The 22,948-nt window shown below is 38.6% G+C and overlaps 1 protein-coding gene across 5 annotated transcripts in view; it reads left to right on the top strand.

Annotated features, from left to right (window-relative positions):
- Positions 1-18,745, top strand: part of LOC115435371 (myelin-associated glycoprotein-like) — a 50,491-nt gene extending 31,746 nt beyond the window's left edge. For 3 of the 5 annotated variants that reach the window (XM_030157732.1, XM_030157731.1, XM_030157730.1), the window contains exons 7-13: positions 190-447; positions 8,407-8,667; positions 11,625-11,933; positions 13,919-14,018; positions 14,630-14,726; positions 15,022-15,075; positions 17,767-18,745. In XM_030157732.1, coding sequence (XP_030013592.1) covers positions 190-447; positions 8,407-8,667; positions 11,625-11,933; positions 13,919-14,018; positions 14,630-14,726; positions 15,022-15,075; positions 17,767-17,925 — 1,238 coding nt within the window. In that variant the 3' untranslated portion in view covers positions 17,926-18,745. The remainder of the gene's footprint in view (positions 1-189; positions 448-8,406; positions 8,668-11,624; positions 11,934-13,918; positions 14,019-14,629; positions 14,727-15,021; positions 15,076-17,766) is intronic. The other 2 variants (XM_030157733.1, XM_030157735.1) reach the window with 2 other exon arrangements.
- The last annotated feature ends 4,203 nt before the right edge of the window (positions 18,746-22,948 follow it).

Here is a 22,948-nt window from a genome sequence, read left to right as displayed (position 1 = left end):
GTCGCATGTTTGACACCCCTGTATTAGATAGAATCAAAGTGAATCTATTTTGCTGTCCAATTATAAGTAATAATAATAGTAATACATCAATTTTATATTGCGCTTTTCAAAGATGTAGACTGAATTCTGGTGAAACCCAGTAAAAATGAGCCCATGACCTTTAATACTTGATGTTGCCTGTTCTGTTAGACGCTCCTCGCTCTGTCTGGGTGAACGCGTCCTCTGAGGTGATGGAGGGCAGCTCTGTGATGCTGCACTGTGAGGTGGACAGTAACCCTCCTTCCAGGATCTCCTGGATGTTTGGAGACCAGGAGCTGCAGTGGGACACGGCGTCTAATATCTCCCTGTTTTTGGACGACATGACCCCTGCACACGAAGGAATCTACACTTGTGTCGGGGACAACGGCTACGGTCTGATGAACACTTCACTGTACCTGGCTGTCAAATGTAAGTCTCTAACACATATCCTAGTTTCATATTACACATTACTAAGCAGGTATTTAGTCTTCTTAAAATGGTAATTGTGCATAAAATGAAAAGTGTGATCTTCTGTTGTGCTGGTGTTGTGAAATTTCATAAAATGATGATGAGACTTGAGCCATATCTGTATACTACATCTAATCAGTCTGGCTTTAAGCAGGAACATGGCACTGACATCTGTATTTTTGCACTTAAAGGAGCTGTATGTAAGAATTATGTTCCAAGTAATCATTAAATGGCCTTGACTGTCACCAGACATTAAGGAATCATGTTCATTTCAAATGCTGATATCACTGACAGTAGTAGTCCAGCCAGAATATTTGCATTTGAAAAGCTAAGTGTCGGCCCACAAGTAATGTTTATGTAGTCATTTTGTGTTTTGGTCTGATACTCCACCTATCTCCTGATCAGCAGTTCCCACAGAGCTGCAGCTGGAACGTTTCTGATCACAAATGTCTGATGTTGCTATTTACTACTTTTTATTCCCAAATACGTTGTGACAAAGTGAGAAACAAAACAAGGATATGTATAGGAGATGCTTTGGAAACATGGAGACGGCTGAAAGCAGAGAAGAATTTGAAGACTGATGCAGACTCTCCCGTGGTCTACTGCAGCCCGGGCCACTGAGCCACTGAGAGCTGGGCCTGGGCCGCAGTCGCGGTCTCTTCACCTATGCCGCATTATCTTCTCCTGGCCCAAGACTCAGTAAAGAGACTGTGGCCCGGGACCAGGTGAAGAGACCGGACCCGGTATAAGTACTGGTGTAGGACTCGTCGCTTGCCATGTTAGCTCCTTGTAGTAGACGCTCATGCTTGATCTGGCAACCCGTAGTCTAGGGGGAGGGGGAGAGGATACCGTGCTCTACAGCAGTGGTTCCCAACCTTTTTTGGCTCGTGACCCCATTTTAACATCACAAATTTCTGGCGACTCCAGACATTCAAAACGGAGACTTTTATTTTTGCTAAAATTATTTGTTTTTGATCATGTAATAGTTTGCTATACTATGTTGCAAATAAACGTTACTTTTAGACGACATTTAGTCTATATAATGTATATTATTATGGACGGAGGCAGAAAAGCCAGGTGTAGATTACTGCACAAAGTGAGAATTTGATTTTCCTTGGTCAGGATATGTACAGTCAGTCCAGCTTGGATTTACAAGGCTGACAATTAATACTGAACAAACAAGAACTGAAACTATGAATTATGAAAGAGCTGCAGCATCTGAAACTGACCACAATGAGCATTTGACAATAAACAGTACCACAGTGCTTCAGCTTCAGAGTTTGTCATGTCTTTTATGGATTGTGATTGTCTCTGTCAACCTACCATATATTTTTTATTAGTAAGTTGTTTTTTGTTTTTTTGTTTTTTTTAATTTTTATCAATTACTAGAAATTTCATGTGACCCCATTTAAATTCCAGGCAACCCCATGTGGGGTCCCGACCCCAAGGTTGAGAAGCACTGCTCTACAGTATTTTGAATGTGATTGCAGTACCAAGTACCAGTTTTGGCCACAATCCTACATATGACTCCTTTAAGGAAATACTGGATAAATATCACAGCCAGAACTCCACACTGTTTAAGTGCTTCGTGGATGCTTCTAAGGCATTTGCCCGGATTAATCATGGAAAATTATTTAGAAGTTATTCAAACGTTGTGTCCCTGGCTGCCTCATTAGGATACTCATCTATTGGTACTCTTTCCAGACCATGCAGGTGAAATGGGGCAACTCTATCTCAGACTCTTTTAGGGTCAGTAATGGGGTCCATCAGGGTGGGATTTTGTCCCCACTGTTACATAATAGCTACATTGATGATTTGTCTGTACAACTTAATGATTGTAGAACTGGCTGTCTTGTTGGAGAGTATCTGTGTAACCATCTGATGTATGCAGATAACTTGGCCTTATTGTGTCCATACAGTGCAGGTCTGCAGCACCTTTTAAATGTCTGTTCTAAGTACAGCCATGAATATGATGATCTAAAACTGTCATTTCCGGATGTTTACTTGAGTGGAAATGTTATCAATGTCACCGATGAAATCAAGTATCTTGGACATGATATTAGGAGTGACCTCACTGATGACAGAGACATTTACCGGCAGCGATATAAACTGTATGGGCAGGCAAACGTAGGTTCCATATGTGCTCTGTTAATGTAAAAACTGCACTGATCAGAACCTTCTGCTCTTCTGTGTGTACACTGCACTTGTGGTGCAGCTACAAAATAGATCCATGCACAAACAGGTGGTTGTTTATAATGACTAGATGAGGATACTGCTGAGGGTCCCAAGACATTATAGCTGTTATTGCATTTTATTTATTCATTCATGTCCAGAGTTACTAAATCATCAAACTCAATTATACAAGCCTGGATTCTGTAAGGTTTACATCTAAAGTGTGGTCTCACTGGCAATCGAGCCTTTATGTATAAGCGACATATGGATTTAGAGTATTTTCTCTCTCTCTCTCTCTCTCTCTCTCTCTCTCTCTCTCTCTCTCTCTCTCTCTCTCTCTCTTGTTTTATCTTACCCTATGGACCAAGTTTTGTGTCCTTAATAAAGCCTGAAAGAATGAATGAATGAATGAATGAATGAATGATGGGATACCTCTGTTGGGCTATTGTAAACATAATCACTGAACATTTAAGGTATTTATATGATTAAATTTTAAAAAATTATAATTACTACCAGCAGAGGGGGGGCAGCACTTTAGCATACTGCTCTGAGTGTATTTTTACTTAATGTGTAGTGTGCTAAAGTGACATGCTAGTTGTGTTTAGCATATATTCAAGTGTAGTTGGAACAAATGAATGGCATAGAATAGAATAGAATAGAATAGAATAGAATAGGCTTTATTGTCATTGTAAGCTGTTCAGGTAAAATACACACATCAATTATACAGTCAAGAATCAAAAATAAAACAGTCAAGGAAAAACACATACACACACACACACACACACACACACACACACACACACACACACACACAAAGGAGAGTCCAGTGTTAAATATGCAGAATATGCAGGTGACAGTAACGTGTATGATCCGATTACAGCTGCATATTTAAACAGCTAATCACAGCAGAGTACAGGGTTAGTTCAGCTGATTCACCAAACCAAACAACAATGTTAGAAATAATCACCAAGGAAACAAGATATCGTCATGTGTCCTTCTTTAATACCTTTGCAGAGCTCTGGGTTCACTCCAAACAGCATGAACAAGGAACAAGGTTCCAGCTGGGTTCCACATATAGGACAAACCCATGTAAACCATTCCATATTTGTCAGTATACATATTTAGCCAACCAATCACTGTCGCATTCATCTTGGTCTTCAGCCAATCATGCTAAGGCCTTTTCCCCAAAAACAAATAAGAACACAGATGACTCTTTAGTCCAGGCAAAACAAAACCTTTTTATAGCCTGGGGTATATTTTGTTGTAGTCGGTATCTTTTTCTCCTGTCACAACTTTTTATGTTGGACTGAGGATAGATGTTCCAATGACTGACTACACCAATTGAAATACAGAATTGTAAAATAACAAAGGTGGTGGTTCATTCCACCACCACCAACCCCCCCCCCCCCCCCCCCCCACACACACACACACACACACACACACACACACACAAGTATGTATTTGTTACACTAAATATTAGAACATGAAATGGTATTGATTATCTAAAATAATACAAGAAGTCTGAAACACAAAATAGTGCAATTTATTTCACAAGGATTGCAAAAAAACTATCCACAAAGACCAATACAAACTACAACAGAGACTGGAGAAAACTGTCCTCTGCTGTTACTGACTGCACTGGCTCAGCACCTGAATCACAGTTGTTTATACTTATTAAATTCCAATAATTAAATAAGTAAATAATATAATAAATTAAGTGATGCACATTTAAATATAATCCCTGGTGTATTCAGATGTATTTTGATTCCAGGTCACTATAATCAACCATAATATTCTTTATAAAGTCTATATATATTCATTATCTACTGTCATTATTATAATTGTTCTGTGTACTTCCCCATCCAGGTGAGATAGAATGATGTAATAAAAAAAGGCAACCAAAAAAACAACAAAAAACATTACAAATATATAGAGCTGCAACCGATTAATCGATTAGGTGCTTGAAGCAAATGCAAGAAGTCACGATTTGATTAATCGACTCGAATTGATTGAAGGGAAATATTCTATTGCAGTTTTCTTGAACTGAAGCTTCTTTGTGTGCCACGATAAGCGTCCATGTGAAACACAACAGTGGAACCAATGTTTAACAGCAGAGAAATGAAGGAAACAAAGCTTTGATTCAGGAGAATTGTGGTTGAATGTTTTTTTTTTTTTTGGATCACTTTGAGTCAATTAATCGGTTGCAGCTGTACAGATATAGTTATTGTGGACAACCTTTTCATCTGCTACTGGAAGGCATAAGAATGATGACTAAATTGGACATACTGATTCCAAATCTGAAATCAGATTATTTTCATGAACACTCATAAACATGTCAGAAAGCTCTTATCTCCCAACCACATGCCAAAACTTTTTAATGTGTACAATCTGAAGATAATTTGAGTTTAAGTGGTTTGATATAATATGAATCATCATCCATATCAGAGCCAATCAGGACTGCTTAGAATTGTTTCCAAATGTTTCAGACACTGTCTCTTGTTCTTGTGGGTTGTTCCAGTTACCGACTGTACAGACCAACAGTCATCTGCCGCCATGTTTGGGTCGACGTGCTCTTGATCCCTGGTTTCCATTTCAGACATATCTGGATGAAATCATTCACTGTGCTCTTCACTTACATCACTCAAATTGGGTGGACCAAATCAATGTGACGGTAGTGACTTCCATCGGACATATGCACAAAACTTTACTGATATTTACTAAATGTCTAAAAAACAAACAAAAGTGCGTAATGTCGGTTTATCCATTAAATCACAAAAGGGATGATTTGTTTATTATCGTGAGATGACACAAGAAGTCATTCCATAAATATGGCAATGAAAGGAAATATCACGGTGATTTACAGATATATTCATTATTATATATTACCCCTCTATCCCATACTATATTAAAAAATTGTTTGGTTTCCTGGTGTGTCCACACATACCGCACCATGTTTCTTTTAAAACTCTTCTTCTTCACTTGTTGTAACGTGTGTCAACATCCTTTTTTTTTTTTAAATTCACGTGACTCTAGTTGCGGAAAAAGGTCTTTCCATTGCAGTTTTGGATGATATACCATTTGCGCTACGCCCGAAAAAACACCTTTCCAGCGCAAAAACTTTTAATTGAAAAATGAGAGTTTGGGCAAAATTACTGTTTTTCCATTAGGTAAATTTTTATGTGCAAGTTATATTTGTGCAATTTGAGGGTCGATGGAAAAGCGACTAGTGACTGTACATATGAATTCGTCATGTTCTCAACTAGTTCATCATAATTTGTGGTTCTGTTCCACAGTTGAACAGAAAATGTTGCACCACTTGCACAAATGAATTCCAAACTGTTATTTGTGATTATGGACTCACCAATTAGTTCTTCTATCTGAGGTGCGACAAAATTGACTTTGAGCGTTGCATAACATTGGACTGTAGTAGGGATGCACCGATACCACTTTTTTCCAGACTGAGTACGAGTACTTACATTTGAGTACTTGCCGATACCGAGTACCGATATGAGTACTTAATAATCCCATTCCAGTCGTTAGTTCCTTTTGTAAATGTGCTTTATTGTTGTTGTCATTAGTCTGACTGGAAAAAAGTGCTGCTACTAACATTTAATGTGTTGGAATGAGCGTTTCTCAATTAATCCACCAGGGGGTGCTGCTCTGAATTAACCATACTGGACAAATACCACGAAGAAAAGTAAAGTTTTTTGAGAAGAAGAAGAGGAAGAAAGTCAGTAATAACAAACATGGAGATGACAGAGGCAACACTAATGTGATACTAATATTGCAGTGTTTTCGCTAGTAAGGTTTAAAAGCTTAGCTTCAGCAGGTAGAGAAAAGATGAATGAGTGATAAGTTTCGTTTTCACTTTCGCTAGCGGTGGTCCACACCACTCTGTACTCCCGGTGGTATTCTCCGTCTAGGTATGCATCTGCCAGCACCAGGAAAATGGATGGAATGTACGCAGAGTATGGACAGAATGCTGCGTCTGTATCTGTCTGTGTCTTTAACGTTACTCGCAGTCAGTGTTACTTTTATCACCGTCATTTATTTTGAAAAATCTCCACACTCTTCACACTCCCCACACATTATTCCACCACCGCGTACCTGCTTCACGTAACTGTGAATGTCACACGGCCATAAGTGGTATCGGTGCATTTGTATTGGATATCTTTTGTGAGTACAAATACGAGTACACACACTGAGTATCGGAGCCGACACTCGATACTTGTATCAGTGCATCCCTAGACTGAAGCAAATTTTTCTTTCAGGTATCAAAATCCTGACATGCTTGAGAAAATGTGATTTCAGATTTCGAATCAGTGTTTTGGATAGTAAAGTAACATTAGGCATTTTTCTACAGGCAGCCAAATCACTGTTGACCAGTGACAGAGTTGAACAAAACTGTCAAATACTGTACCTTAAATGCTCTTATAATACAGAACATAAAAGGGATAGTGCACTAAAAATTGTGTTTTTCCCTTTTCTCAGTTATTCTTTTCCTGTAAGCTTGGAAGGCGTCTCTTTGTAAGATGGCAGAGAGAGCATGCCATCTGTTACAAAGAGGCATTAAGAAACCAACACAGACCAGGAAAAAACATAGAAGGAACTTCTCAAATCACTCCTCTGCTATTGATTGGTAGGCTGAGTATTTTCCAAACTATCCTCGCTTCACCAATAAATCATATGTGCTGCAGCGCCTTGACGGTACAAGGAGGAGACAGCAGAACAATAAAGAAGTGTACTGAGCAATACTCTGCAAAAAAACAGCACCACATCCCAAGTCTTTATGACAAACTAATAGTATAATAAATCTTTTTCATTTGTACCAACAGTAAGTGACACAAGACACCATCAAACCACAGCCTTTGGAAGCTGCCACCGTTTAAACTTCACCAACTAAGAAAAAAGTGTTTCCCAAAGATTTAAAACCCTGTGTTTTATGTTGTGATTTTCTTCTGCAGCTGTTTATTATGTACCAGTATGTATCATTGAATATATTATGTTGTCATTGTTGTGTTGCTCAGAATTAGTCACTGAATAACACACGACTACTGCACAGATAATGAGTGTTTTAACCTCCCTCTTGAACAGTTTAAGTGTGTGTAGGATGGAAGAGGTGTTGAATTAATCAAAACACACATTTATACAAACAGAGCAAATCTCACTTTTTTGACATCGCACAATATCAGGGTTCCTACAGGTTTCTACAAGTTAAATTTAAGACTAATTACAACAGAATTTAATGCCCATTTCACAGCCCATTCCATGGCCATACTGGCAAAAAAATTTGTTACTCTTAGAATTTAGGAAAAACTGTTGATTTACATCTTGATTTCCCCCATTCTGTCATTTGTCACTGGGGGCTGCAAAGTTACCGATAATTGCTTCCTAATTTCAGTATAAATTGTCGGGTTGGAACATGTGGAACTGAATCAACTAATGTTACTTTATTTGCAGTTCGGACATTTAGCAGACATTTAAATACAATACAATGAATAAGCTTATGGCAACATAACTTAAGACCTACCATATCAAATGAAATACCTTTTAAAGACTTTTTTAAGGTATTAAGTGCAGATTTGGACATTCAAGACTTTTAGGACTTTTTAAGACCCCACAGGAACCCTGAGTATGTGCTAAATTTTTCCTTTGCATAAATGAAGTTAACATTACGTTTGCCAAACAATGAAGAAAACTTTTCCAAATGTGAAGTCAAAAAAAAAAAAAATCCTCTGTTTTTTGCAGATCCTCCCCGTGAGCCACTGGTCAACAGTTCTTTGACAGTACTAGAAGGCACCACCCTGGCCCTGCACTGCAGCACTCAGGGCAGCCCAGCACCCACCCTCACCTGGCTGAAGGACGGGGAGCTGGTCGGTACCATCACTGCTGACGAGCTGTCGGTGCTGGAGATCGCAGACATCACACCGCAGGGAGACGGACAGTACCGCTGCCTGGCTGAGAATGAGCACGGCCGAGCCAGCAGCTCACTGAACATCACTGTTGAGTGTGAGTGATTCACTGATCTGCATTTCACTCTCAAGTACCTGGACGTGTGGAACAGAGGGTGATGTAGACCTGCAGGCCTCACTTGTAATGGGCCTCACTAATATAGTTATTCCAAGGAGGAGATGATTATTGAAAAACATATTTAAATTTTAGGGATACAACAAACCATCAGGCTATATTTACCTGAATGAGTGCCATTAGCATACATGCTAATAACATGGCATTTACTCATGGGTTTGGCAGATGTTTATCTGCTGTTATCAGACATATTCCCTTTCAGATGGTGTTGTGTTGTGTTCAAGTAGCGACCTCTGGGGCTGAAAAAAGCCACTGTGAAGTGCTGAAACCTTCACTTCCACAAATGGGCACTTGAGTCTGGCTCCAATAACAAGTCAGAGACACTCATGTTAAAATGGCACACAAATACAGCACAAATAAAAATGTTTACAGCCTCGTGCAGAGAATAGTTTTGCCATCTACAATTCATTTCAACTATTCATTCATTCATTTTCTGAACCCGCTTTATCCTCACTAGGGTCACGGGGGTCACTTGGAGCCTATCCCAGCTACATAGAGGCGAACTAATTAAACAACTAACTAATTAAATTATGTTAAGGCTTTAAGTTTAATTAAAGGAGTGACATTACAATGTAACTTACCTACATTAGCTAATGCTACCATTAATTTTGTGCAGCATCATATAGTAATCAGCTAGCCAGCCAATTAGGCCAGCTAGAACTAATTGGTGTACTTATACATGACACAAAATTGCCATTACTGAAATCATACAGAATTGTTTAGTAACATTCATCATGTACGTGAGATGACTTGGTTGTATTTGAAATGACCAGTAGTCTATGTGGTCTCGGTTTACAGAAAGTTAGCGTTCAGAGTTTCATACCTCCTTCTTTCCCAGCTTCATCCTCTCTTTCAAATATGGCACTTCTTAATTAATAAAATGAAATAAAATAAATGAATGAATAAATAAATAAATAAGATGGTGGTATGCATCCAAACTCAAGCCTCCCAAACAACAGTACTCAAACCAGTAAGTGATGACACATTATCCAATCATTACATACAGTCTGTGGTTCTGAGTCAAATATAAGTGATAAGGACCTTGGCTCCAAAATTAAGTCAATGTGAAATTATTTCAAAGTATAATACTGCTGAGGGCCATTAGATCCTGGTTTCCATAAACCCTGACTCCCATAGACTTGCATTGAAAATTACATTCAGCATTTTTTTTACAGGGGACATTCTAGACTCAATATATTTCATTGTACCTTCTATCCAGTGTTCTGGTTTATAGTTAATTTATTCTGCCATTAAATTTTAAGATTTTAGGATGATGTCTGTTCACCAACCAAATCAGACAGTTGTCATAATATGTTTATTTTCTTAACCGACAGCTCCACTGTATTTAATAATTTAAGGTGTTTTCACAAGACAAATTGTTTTGTAATGCAGTTGATTAATGCATTCTACTTTTTCCATTTCAGTAATGCAGCTTAGTTATTGTGCCACAATGGGCTTATTTAGCTCTGTACTTTTGCCCGAATTCTGACTGTGGTTCTAAAGAGCCAAAATGCTGACAACCAAATCACACACTCTTGGCTTCAGATCAGCTGTAGAAAAACAAACAAATGGAGACCATGGTGCCTCTGTCCACTGTTCATGTACAGTTTATAGTTGAGTTCAGTTTACTTCCAGGTAGTTGTTACAGTGTGCTGCCTGAGCTGCCACTGAGCCTGTTTACATGACCATAAAAATCTGATAACTGGAAGTAATTGGATAATTGTAATAATCAGATCTGTCACATTGACATGCACAAGTAAACACGCAAGTAATGCAATAATTAAAAACCCAGGTTTAGATGCTCCAGTCCATTATTGAATTTATTTTGGAATTCGTACATACATAATGATGGTAGACTCAAACTTCCTGTTGTTTTCAGCTCATGTCTGACTATGTATCATCCATTTTCTATGATTTAATTATTTTTACACATGCACAGATGTTAACAAATGAAATAAAATCAGATTAACCTGTATACATGCAGGAAGACATCGTAGTATTGGGGTGAAACCCAGGTGTGTTAATCCAGTTTCTCATAATCAGACTACTGCTGTTATTGGATAAAACATAACAGATTATCCTGTTTACACGATCCCTTGAATAATTTGATAACTCCAGAAATCAAATATTGATCAGAGTATTGGTGTGTATGTAAACGGGTTCATTGTGTTGTGTGCTTAACGCATAAAGACACAAACATATACTGGTGACCAAAATCATCTACTGATATAAAATGTTTAATAACTGCTGATCCACTAATTCTATCAATCCATGTAAGTAATTGGTGTAATATTCAGTTCGTCATCTTTTCATGGTCATCAGATATGACCCATTTGGACGTTCAGAGGCTCCATAGTGAATGTGGAAACACCGTCATCTTCTACAACATGGATTCACCAGTAAAACCCATGGAGTTGGATCAATGACAGTGGATGGAGACAGTGGGTTTATATTCAGTTAATGATATATTTGATGAGAAAATTACTTTTTCTTCAGTTTTCTGTTTTTGATATAATAACCCTCAGCTTTAATCAGAGCTTTGAAGAACATCTACATGATCAGTAAATTAAATATAGGAAAATGTGTGATTTTCATTGAAAAAATGCAAAATATAGAGGATAATATTATAATAAATGGTGATAAATCACTTAAAAAGGTGAAATCTAGAGAGAAATTTATTTTGGAAATACCACAAAATACCACTGAGTCTTTATGGGTAAACTGTGTGTCTCTGGTTTTTAAATTTCATTTTATGATGTTAACTGGTGGGTTATCATGATTAGTGGCAAAGCAATATGAAAACAAAACATGCCTAAAACATATATGTACAGTTTCTCTGCTCTCACTGATACTCTTTGGTATGCTGCCCTCCTTGATAGATGCCCCTGTCCTTTTGGAGGAGTCAAAATGCACCGTGGTGAGGGAAGGCGTCCAGTGTGTCTGCATGGCCACAGGAAACCCTGAACCCACCATTGAGTTCTACCTGCCTGACCTGAACATCACCATCAACGAAACAGATGGACGTTACAACTTCTACACACACACAGATGGACACACCTCCACAGGCATGATCAAACTACGGGAGAAAGGCGAGCGGGTCGATAATGGAGGCCCTGCCGTCAATGTCCACTGCAGCATCTACAACACATATGGAAGAGAGAGTGTACTTCTGGAGCTGCAGCAGGAGAGTGAGTCATGTATTTTAGATCACTATGCCTTTGCTTAGTAAATTTCCTTCAGTCCTTTTGGGCACAATTTGGATTCCTTTGTCTAAGTGCACACAATATGTAACATATGTTAAAAAAAAAACACATTTTTTCATTTGCAAGGTGTCAACACACTGTAATGTACCTTAGAGAAGTTAGCACCCTCTCCAACTATCTCTGCTGATGCCATTCATGATAACATTGATTTTTAACTGGAGGACCTGAGCCAGTTTTCTGTAGCAAAAATCAAGCAACTGACTTCTAGGACACCAGAGGCTCTAATACAAACTTCACATCCGCTAAGCACATGAGCATGTACAGATGTGATACTGCACCTGTAAGTTAAGTTATATTCACACCAATCTTGGTCAAAAAAAAAGATCTCCGCCTGGATTTAACTCAGCGCATAGATCCTTCCTTTGGACAGTCCTACTTTAGCCCTAATTACTGCAGTGAGCAGCTTCTCTTTTCTTAAACAACCATCAGTTTGATACAGAGTAAGAAGATCTAACTGTGTTTCAACTGAAAAAGTTCATTTGGCCTGATGAGTCCAGAGTGATGGGTCCATTGTGGTGAGAAAAATGGTGAATGTTGTGATTACCCAGCATGCCCGGTGCCTACAGTACAAGTCTATGGGTCAGTGTTGAGATCTGGGGTTCCTTCAGTTGGTCAGGTTTGGGTTCAGCAACACTATGTGTCCAAAAGATGATGGAAATAAATGTGACCTGCATAAGGTTATTGAAAGGATGACATGATGAATGTGTGCCATGATCAAAGTTAAAAACAGTCCAAACAAGTGGTGCCAGACACAACAAACCCTGCTCCTTGCATATTTTTTGCCCATTATAAGTAAATGGGAAGATTTTAAAAAATCATAAAAAATTGGAACTTTGACCAACCTTTCCTAAAATGTAATGACATCTATTCTGGGTCACTGGCAATCTAAAAACCCAATTTGGTATAAATTAAACCAATAGTTTTGCTGCTAAAGTAACAAACCGAACCAAAAACAATACCCCTTGCCTTTCCTTTGGGGGGTGGGGGTAATAAATATTAAAGTGTGGGTCTTTTTTTTCCCAGGATGTGTATTTTAAAACTGAAATAATTGATGCCTTTTTGGCTAAAATCTGATATAGCTCAATACACTGTGTTGCAGTCTGCCACTGCAACAAAACAAGATCACACTGACTAGCAACATTAGCATTTTCACCCACAATATCCGCATCTTTTAATCTTTGAGCTCTAGTCCCAGGAGCTAAAAATGACCCACAGACTCTCACCGCTGATTGTGTTTTCACCATCTTCTTGAAACTTAGAAAAATTTAACAAATGAGTTCCTGTCCTAACAAAAAACAGTAGCAGGTTCCACCGGTGATTTTTGCATTTGATCATTCAGAAAATTCAATAAATGGTTGAATGAAAACTAGAATTCATCATCTGTCCATCTACGTTCTTGGCTCAGGAGGTTGAGCAGGTAAACTAGGTTTGTGGTTCAATTCCTGGCCCCTTGAAGTGTCTTTGGGCAAGACACTAAACCCCAAGTTGTTCCTAGATACATGACTGGTGTAATGTATGGTGTACGGGTGTAATATGACCCATTGTTGAGTCTTTCTTAGTAACATCACACTGAAGAAAGTCCTTCACCGTTTCCTCTGTAACTCCACTGTAATTGGTTGAAACACAATGAAAAACTGCATGTACAGCTACACTTTTTTTATGTTTTATAAAAAAAAAAAAATGCCCCAAGTGCTCGTAAAAGTTCAGCACAGAAAGCCACACCCCAAAGTGCATTTCCACCTTCTAGTTTAGGTTCTCATGTTTGAAACATGGCTAAAGGTGTATTAAACTACACTATGATGTAAATATATGAAGGTAGTTTGAAGTGCCACATTTTTTCCTTTCTCTTCCAATATGTCTCAATAATAACTGTGTTTTCATTTTCTTGGTTTAATTGCATGTATTTTCAGAAAAGTACATGATGGCAGTTATAGTTGGCACCATCGGAGGAGTGGCCGTCATAGCCTTCATCATAGCAGCGGTACGATACGTTGGCCACAACAACAAGAAGTGAGTATCAACGACTAACAGACGGAGAGGCCAATGCAAGGCAGATGTAGTCCGCACTAAGTATTTTCTGAAATCCAAGGAAACACTTAAGCCTAGTCATCCATTCTAAAACACACAGATGCACATTTGTATATGAGTGAATGTGGGATTGATGTGGACGTGAGAATCATTTTCTCCAGAGCGATTTCAGTTCATTTGCCAGGACAAGTCCCTGTTGAAATCCTTGGAGATCCACATGGGCTGCCTTAAGGAGTGGGTTAGCAAGCTGGACTAACCTTGTATTTTGCAGGCGATTCCCTGCTCTCACTGCTTCTGTATCCTTGACCTGCTATGCTAAACACAACCCAGGTAGCCCTCTTAACCAAGGTGCTTCATTTTAGCCTCAAGGCATATTTGGACCCCCAAATTTGCAAGCTTTCTTTGGTAAATCACCCCTGAAGTGGGTGCAAGCTCGGCAACTAAACCCATAAAATAACCACGTCACTCACAGCCACAGTTGGCCTCCACCGTAACCTGACAGAGCTTGGTGTTTTAAAATGGATGCCCAGGCTTGGCGTGTCGCCCTGCGTTAGTGGCAGTCGAGAGTCTGATTATGTGACTCCGTCCCCCAGAGAGAATGGCAACCCTAGGCAGGACCTGGTCCTGGAGAACCCAGCTTTGTACTACAGCGCAGTCAAGAAGGACAAACAAAATCTGAGGAAGAAAGTGGTGAGAAATGCTGATGCCAATGATCATGATTATGATGAGTAAATGGGCTGGATGACCATTCTCAAACTGTTCGGGGTTATAGTTCTGTGTAATGAGCCAAGTCTTAAATTATGAGACCCCAGTTTGACCTCTGAAAACGAGGTAATACAAGCATTTTGTTCTTAGAAGGAATCTACCCACTACCAGTTTAGAACAGTAGCTCCAAGCATGACCTTTCCAAACACTGTTTTCTCTTGCTTTCATCGCTTCTCTGCGTTTTTCTGTCTGTTTTTTCTCTCCCCTAACTCTTGCACAGCTTAAGACAGAGCTGTTGGGCTCAAAGTTTAACTCCATTCTAGAAGAGACTACGGTAAGGTTCCTAAACGAATCCCCATTAAAAACACAAGCCTGAAAAGTGCATCTCCTCGGTCCATGTATGATTTGGCCACTGGATTTTCTTTCCAAATGAGCCATTATATCATTTTCATTTTAAAATACAAACACATATCTTGAATGTTTTCATGTTTAATAATGGATGAATGAATTTGTTTTGAAAAAATGGTTTGATTTTCATCCTACATTTTGTAGAATAAACATTAAAATCACTAGAAAACTCAAAAATAAGCCTATTTTCTCATGCTCTCTGACCAGTGTGCAGATATGGTTATTTACAAGTCAAGAACACAAATGAGGATGAGGCTGTGTTGGAAAAAAAAAGCAGAGCAAGATGTAATTGACTGCAATACATGTAGTACATCAGACATCACAATACATTGTTTTGCAAGACAATAAAAGTGTGTGTCTCAGGGAAGAAGGTGCAACTACAGAAAACCATAGCTGGGTATTTACTGCAGTAATACCAGCTGCCCATGTGTTTCAAGTGTGCAATTAACAGTTTATAGTAATTGCATTGAAACAGCTGTTTGAAAGTTGGAAGTGACTTTCAAATACAGTCTCATGAGTGTGGAACAGCTGCTACAGCAATACTTCTGTGTTAATTATTCCCATAATGAAGTGCATCAATAGACAGTTTAGTGTTAAAGCTACCAAATCCAATCCAAAGTAAATGACAGTATGAATTTTCTTTTACATAATTTAGGATGAAAAAGTGAAGGGAAAGCCAACTGATGGAGTCTTATACAGTTAACCAAAGCAACATTTTCCCAATAAATTTAAAATTAATTTTCTCACTAAGTGATGACTAATTAACTACTGTCATAAATACTATGAAAAACTTTAGTAACCCAATGACCAAGTCTGAGAAAAGTTCAATGTGTAGGATTTTTATCAACCTATGTGAAGTCTGTGATTCAGCCTATTTTATGTTGGGAGCTGGTCAGTGGTGTAGTCCAGGGTATATGGGGGTATACGGCATATACCTACTTATTTTTCAGTCAGCATTGCATATACCCACTTCTAAATCCCTCTGATGTGCACCATTCAGTAGTATCTGAGCCAAATTGCCCATTTTTTTCCCCCTAGGATGGTGAAGCCATGTCCCGCCCTACTCTGCCTCTAATTGGCTAGTACTTGGTACCTTCACTGATTAGATTGGTTAACTTTTGGCATGAGGACTGATGAGCCAATCAGAGGCAGAGTAGGGCGGGTCATGCCGAGGAAACTATTGCTAATTAGCACCGGCCACATCTGGAACCTGATTGGACACCTCAGGTGCCAGTTCCTCCCCAGTTGATTGACAGGTCACTGCACGCCTTGTTGAAAGATGCGTGATTATTGGAAATGTGAACAAAAAAGGCAGAATAAACGTCTTTCAGATGAGTGAAACATATCAAGAGAACCTACTTTCATGGAATACATAATTCTGAGGTAAGTTTTAAGGTGGTTTCAGAATGAGTCACTGTTTTAAACTACTGGACATATGACTACACATTTAGAGGAGAAGAGGTTTTGTCACCAATAGGTAAACTGTGAGTAGGCTAACGTTATGAAAGACTAATGTTATCCTATGTTTGCCTCATATTGAATACATTTACATTCATGCAGCCGCTTTATGCGACCAGTAAAACCTACAAACTGTTCCTGATCAAGCCATGATCATTTTATAATAGTGAGCAGATACTACTGACAGACTTTTGGGTAAACTAAATAGAGTAGTCTGACATGTCACTGTTCCTAAAATGGCGTTTTTCTGGACTTTAAAAAAAAAAAAAAAAAAAAAGAAGAAGAAGAAGCAGCCAAAAATTGAGTATTCCCACTTCTCCAGGGACCACTACACCACTGGAGCTGGTCATTTGTTAGCATTTATTAACTCCATTTCTCTGCATGCATTTTCTCAGTTGCCTGAAAACAGTCTGCACATTGATTTCTATGTAGAGAACTCGGGTTGTCCTTATACTCTCCTTTAGCCCTTTAGTGCAAATCTTCAGCTCTTCTACAGCAACAACAACAATGTATAACACTAGCTTAGAAATGGAGTTAGTTAATGTTAAAAAAAAAAAAGCCTGGCTTCCCACACAAAACAGACTTCAGCACAAACTTTAAGTAAGGAGACAAGCCCACCCAAATTGTACATATTAAATTTTTAAACCTTTTGGGGTGCCTTTGAGTTATCTTTCTTTTTTTTTTTTTTTTTTCAGTCGAGTACCTTCCTTGTTGGAGCTTTTTCCTTTCAAAACTACATTTCACCACATCATATCAGAATACGAACAATTTCTGTTTTCTAAATGCTTTACTTTTCAAAAACAGATTTCTATTTTTCAGCCTTCACTTTATGATTAAGAGAAATACTGTATATTTGAAGGATTTTTGTGTTTTAAAATGAAAATCAAATTATTGTTAACTCGTATTCCCGAAAAGAAAATCCAGTGAGCAAACATATACGACCCCCGCTCGCATATCAGCTTCTATGTTCTGTACACTGCCGCTCGATTCCAAAACTGCCTTCTGCACGGCTGCCACATCTTTAACACAAACGGCTAACCTAACAGGAAACATCTCCTTGTCAGTATGTCAACCAGTAACAACTAACATCTCCTCGGTATGGTGTCTGATACGCCTCGCCAGTGATTTGTGTCGCACTGATTGGCCCTTCTGTTTGCAGGGAGAAGACGGGGATTACCAACCTGTGGGCTCTATGGCAGGACTGGAGAGGCAAGAGCTGAATTATGCTGCTCTGGAGTTTATCGGGGCCAGGTCCAGGGAGGGGGCCACAGGGAGGGGGGATGACGGCGGCAACTACACGGAAATCAAAGCCAAATGAATCGCAATCCTTCCCTGATCCCTCAGCTATGCGAGACGCAGTGGCAAGCCCTGTATCACACAGATCCTCTGCCCCATAAACTGTAATAACCTCCCCTCTCCTGTACTGGATTTAACTTCACGTTTGATGACTCCTCCTTTCTCATTTCTTCAGATTTGTCACGTATGATCCTCTTGATACCAATATTTCCCCCCTCATGCTGCCCCTCCCTCCACTGGACGCCCCTTCACAAGCCACGGTTTGGGAAAACTGGTACTTTCTTTTGGGTCGGAGCCAAATCCTCTGGACAATGTAAAAAGTTCTTTTAATTTTCCATCCTCAGTTGTAGTAAATGGGCTCTAAAACACGCCATGTAAACCAGAAACCATCCTTTTGTTACTCTGTGTGATTGTTGACGTCAAGTGACAGACATCCACTCAGTGCTTGCATCCTTCTCACTATTTGTCTACATCTGTCTCTTGTAGTTTGTCACTGTGTCTGCTGCCAGTTGAAGCATCAGGGCAAGGAGTAATGGGCTTTTTGTTTCTTTATCTTATGTGTGTGTCTTTATGTCTGCAGCTGAGTGTGAAGGCTCTGCCCTCTTTCTGTTCAGCTAATTACAACCCAAACAGATAGCGGAATGAGGGGAGAGATGGAAACTCATCTCAGTATTTTGTTTCCACATAATTGCATTTAATATGTGCTGTGACTCAGTAGCCTCTTCATAATAAATGACAAATATATTGAGATTTTGTCACAGATAATGAGTGACAATGTTTTGTAAATTTAAGTGTTGAACTGCCTATGACACTGTCAGAAAATGTCCTGATTTGAACAGTCACAGCTAAGCTCCAGCATCTTTTTGGTAGAGTATTTGGAGTTTTGGGGGGAACTTTCCAACACTTTGACCACAACAAAATGTATTTTTCTTTCAAAAATCCCCCCATTTCTCTAAAGCAAGTGTTGCATCTCCTAACCTTGAAAAATTCAGACCTAAAGCACAATATACTTGGGTGAGCGGCCAAAGTGTTATATCTGTTATAGACAATGTGGGTGTGTGTAAATGTGTGTGTGTGTATTCAAATTGTGCTGAAAGATCGCAGGACACTGATCTCTGAGGTCTTTGGAAAATTCAAGCATCACTTCACATGAGAAGTTGATGATACTTTATTATTATTACAGGGTTGTATCAAATGTTTAAAGGGCAAAAAGTGACGCTGACCAGCTGGTTTTGCTTTCAGAATCATTTGATCGACCCCTGGTGTAATATCAAAACTCACTAATTGTCTAACTTAACAATGATGGTGTCAATAATATATATTAATAAAATGTATATTGATGGGGAAAAGGAAGCTATATGTACAGCAAAGACCCTGCATGATTATATTTCCAGCAGGAAAATGTTATGGTCAAAAGACAGGAGGGAAAAGTCTGGCTGAACTTTGTCTTTATATGAGCTTGGAATATAATACCTGGAACTATGTTTGGTCTTCAATTGAGAAGTTTATGTGAAACTCTGTTTACATGCATGGAGTAACTTTTTTACACAATACTCCGCTTGATTCACAATGTGCCATTTCTCCTTTAAAACAATAGTCAGGGATGAAATCCCAAGATATTTTCTATAAAAATCATATACCAGAGTTTATCAGGGGTTAAAGGTTCAATGTGTAAGATTTGCATGTGTTAATGTGAAGTTTGTGTTGGAGTGTGTGTTGTACTGTGAGCTGGTCCTTTGTCCTCAACATTAGCTGACTCCATTTCTAAGCTAATGGTAGCTAATATATCCATTGCAATGGAGCAGAAAAGGCTGTGAAGAACTTGTAGGAAGAGTGAAAAATCATCCAAAGGACTTGAGTTTTAGCCGTCACTATCTTTGCTTTCCCAGATCCCAGAGGGGACCATATTTGGACAAAAGTGTGAAGTGTAAAACCACAAGAGCATTTTAGTTAGCTAACGCAACTGTAAAGCTGTAAATGTCACAAACTGTTTGCATAACAAAATCATTTGAGCTGGTTCTTTGTTGACAGCTAAGTCCATTTCTAAGCTAATGACTATTGTGGTGTCTTCATCTGTGATACTCGCCTAAAAACTGATTTTTATGTGTGAAATTCATAATTTTTGCTTGAAAATCCTTATGCTTGCTTTCAGGTGCTCCAGTACATCCCTGCTCTGGAGCTCCAATACAAAAGCAACAATATGTAAGACAAGCTAGTGTTAGCTCACACATGGATGTAGCTAACAGTAGACCTTTTTTTCAACTTATGTAATTTTGACCAGAAATACACAATCGTCGCAGAATTCTACTTCCTCGCCTATCAGGGCAACTATGGTGCAAGCGAAGAACAAGATTTTTGTAGCATTCCAGGTCACTTTTGTTTTGCCCAAAAGCTGCCGTATCTGTCCTTTCATTCTTTTCTTGTGGACAGTGCGGTTAGGCGGAAATGGATTCAGGCGATCCTGTGGGATGAGGGACCAAAGTTTGTGATTAAAAGGGCAGTATGTATGTCTGCAGCAGACATTTCACATCTGAATATTACGTGCCGGGAATCACTGTTCACCACCTGGAACCTGGGGCTGTTCCTAGCCTTTTCTCATGGAACTGTGTTATTTCTGTTCAGAAAAAGGACATTACCTGAAAAAAAGGTTAACTGATGATAGCATTGGGCTAACATTACTGTCGCTACGTAGAAGACTTAGACAACCTTAAACAGGACAAATTGCCATAATTCTCCATTCAAAGCAGATTATGATGCTTTAGTACAGGTCAACTGTACATTATGCACAAATTATGTCAAAGTAAACATACTAATGACTTGTCATTCTAGCCAGCAGTTCAGTAACAGCCTGATCACTCTCTGCTTAACTTCATATTTCTGGACAAATTCATCACCCAAAAATATCTACCCTTTATTGATATCGCTCTTTTTGGTAATGGGGTTTTCTTCAACGAGCCCTGCAACATTAGCAAATGTAATATTTGGCAAATCGGTCAGGCAGGTTGTGTACACTCTTATCCATTTGGTCTCACTGTGTTGAAACTTGGCAGGAAGTCCTTTTCCTGCGAGGATTACGTATTTCCAACAAGTGTGACAAAGGTCAATAAATGACACAATATGTATTTGTAGCACAAACATTATGTAAGCATATTAGCATATAAATCTCAAGTACTGTATTAACCTCCTTTTTATTTTTAATATTCACTGATGGAGCACATTGAGAAGTAAAAGGTAAAAGTCAGTGTATACAGTATATTCAACTACAGTCAAGCTCCAGTGCTGCTGACTCCTAGATCTCCCATAATCCTACCAGGTGCATTTTCATCAGACATTTCCTGCCAAGTCTGACGTCACATCTGTTTGTAATGCCTGCATTATCAGTTATAAATGTGCAGTGTAGTAATAACCTTGATAACATCTCCAGGGTTATTTATCCACAAAAACATTACACATTGATTGTTCCAGGCTGAGCATCGGTGCCTGTCTATGATGGATTCATTCATTACTTAAAGTGAACCTCACTGTGGTTCTCCTACAGGTTTACATATTGTCATGATAAGGGCTTCAAATGCTACAACCCACACAAGTACAACCATTGACACTGTTGTTTTACTCAAGATTCCACCTAGTAATCATTTCAGTGAGTCTACTTCCCCTTGTTTTGTCAACCATTTATACTTTTGCGTATATAAAAAGAGAAATCCTTGTTGTATGTTGGACTGAATCTTGTGACTCCTGACTTACAGTTATGTATTTTTTTTATTAATGACAAGCTCTTACTGAATTACTGTTTTGTCTCATAAAGTGTTTCCTGAAAATTGTAAAAGCTACAGTTTGACTTTTCAGAGCTGTCTAACACAGTGTGATGCACATCAACTACACAAATACAATGTTATTATTCAGTGTGTATCGTTATGATAGAAGCCTCCAGTGGTCGACATATAGCAGGAGGTTTGCAATAATCTGCTCACATTCACTTCAAAATGATGGAAATTACTTTTGGATCCGCTGCCACTGTATGACTGAGGCTTTATGAACCGATGTTATAAAATTGTTGCTGCCTTATTAAAAAAATAATGAAGTTCATCAAGGCAGTAGTATGTCTGGACAAAATGAAAACCTGTCATACAAAATACAGCAGAGACCTCTGGCTGAATGTAGACTGTAAAGGCAGCAGTAAAAGAAAACAGAATATGAGGACAACTTCAGTTGAATCTAATGTCACATACACAAATCTGTCTCTTTTTGTGCTGATTTTGAAGTTAGATTAAAGGTTTAACATGTAGGACTGGTTAGCTAAAGCCTACTTAAAACAGTGTTAGAATCATTGCAACTATATTATATATGTTTGAAACGCTATATATTGCAGTTTAATGCATTATATTTAGTGACATCTAGTGGTGAAAGTGTATATTGCACCACTCTACCCTCACCTCCCTCTGATTGAACCCTTTCATGCATAGTGGTCACTACAGTGGACAGCTGTTCTACAGCTATTCTCTTGTATATTCATGGGTTTTGTTGTTTTAGTTCCATATCAGCCAACACAGTGGACGCTTATGCACCATCCCATACACTGCAATTCATACCATTACTGTAACTTTATGTTCTTGATAAACCTGATCTGCAGTGACATGATTGAGTATAAACGAATTTCTAGTTATTAGACTGTAATTAACAGTTTTCTGAAACACAAATGTTTTTTTTTTTAATTCTATCTTCATGAAGTGAGTAAGAACTAGTATTAGAGTATGATAAAAGATGAGAAAACATCAGATTAGCTGCATTAAAAATGCTTTTGTTTCATAGTTTTCACAGAGTATATCATTTTCTGATATTAATATTGCGTTTTAAATACATGTTTCTTTGCTTCAAAAATTAAACACATGGTGTCCAAATGAGTGGACATTTTTGTAACTCCATGAAAAATAGGTTAAGTTTAAAAAAAAAAAAAAGAATCAATCTCATTGTCTTTTTCATGCCTGAAGAGGAATAAAAACTCTCAGGAAAAAAAATCTTTATGAAGATTTTCATAATTCTTGCAT

The sequence above is a fragment of the Sphaeramia orbicularis genome, chromosome 16, assembly GCF_902148855.1.
Source record: "Sphaeramia orbicularis chromosome 16, fSphaOr1.1, whole genome shotgun sequence".
Lineage (NCBI taxonomy): Eukaryota > Metazoa > Chordata > Actinopteri > Kurtiformes > Apogonidae > Sphaeramia > Sphaeramia orbicularis.
The sequence above is the reverse complement of the archived record's forward strand: the minus strand, read 5'-3'. Positions and strand labels throughout refer to the sequence as shown.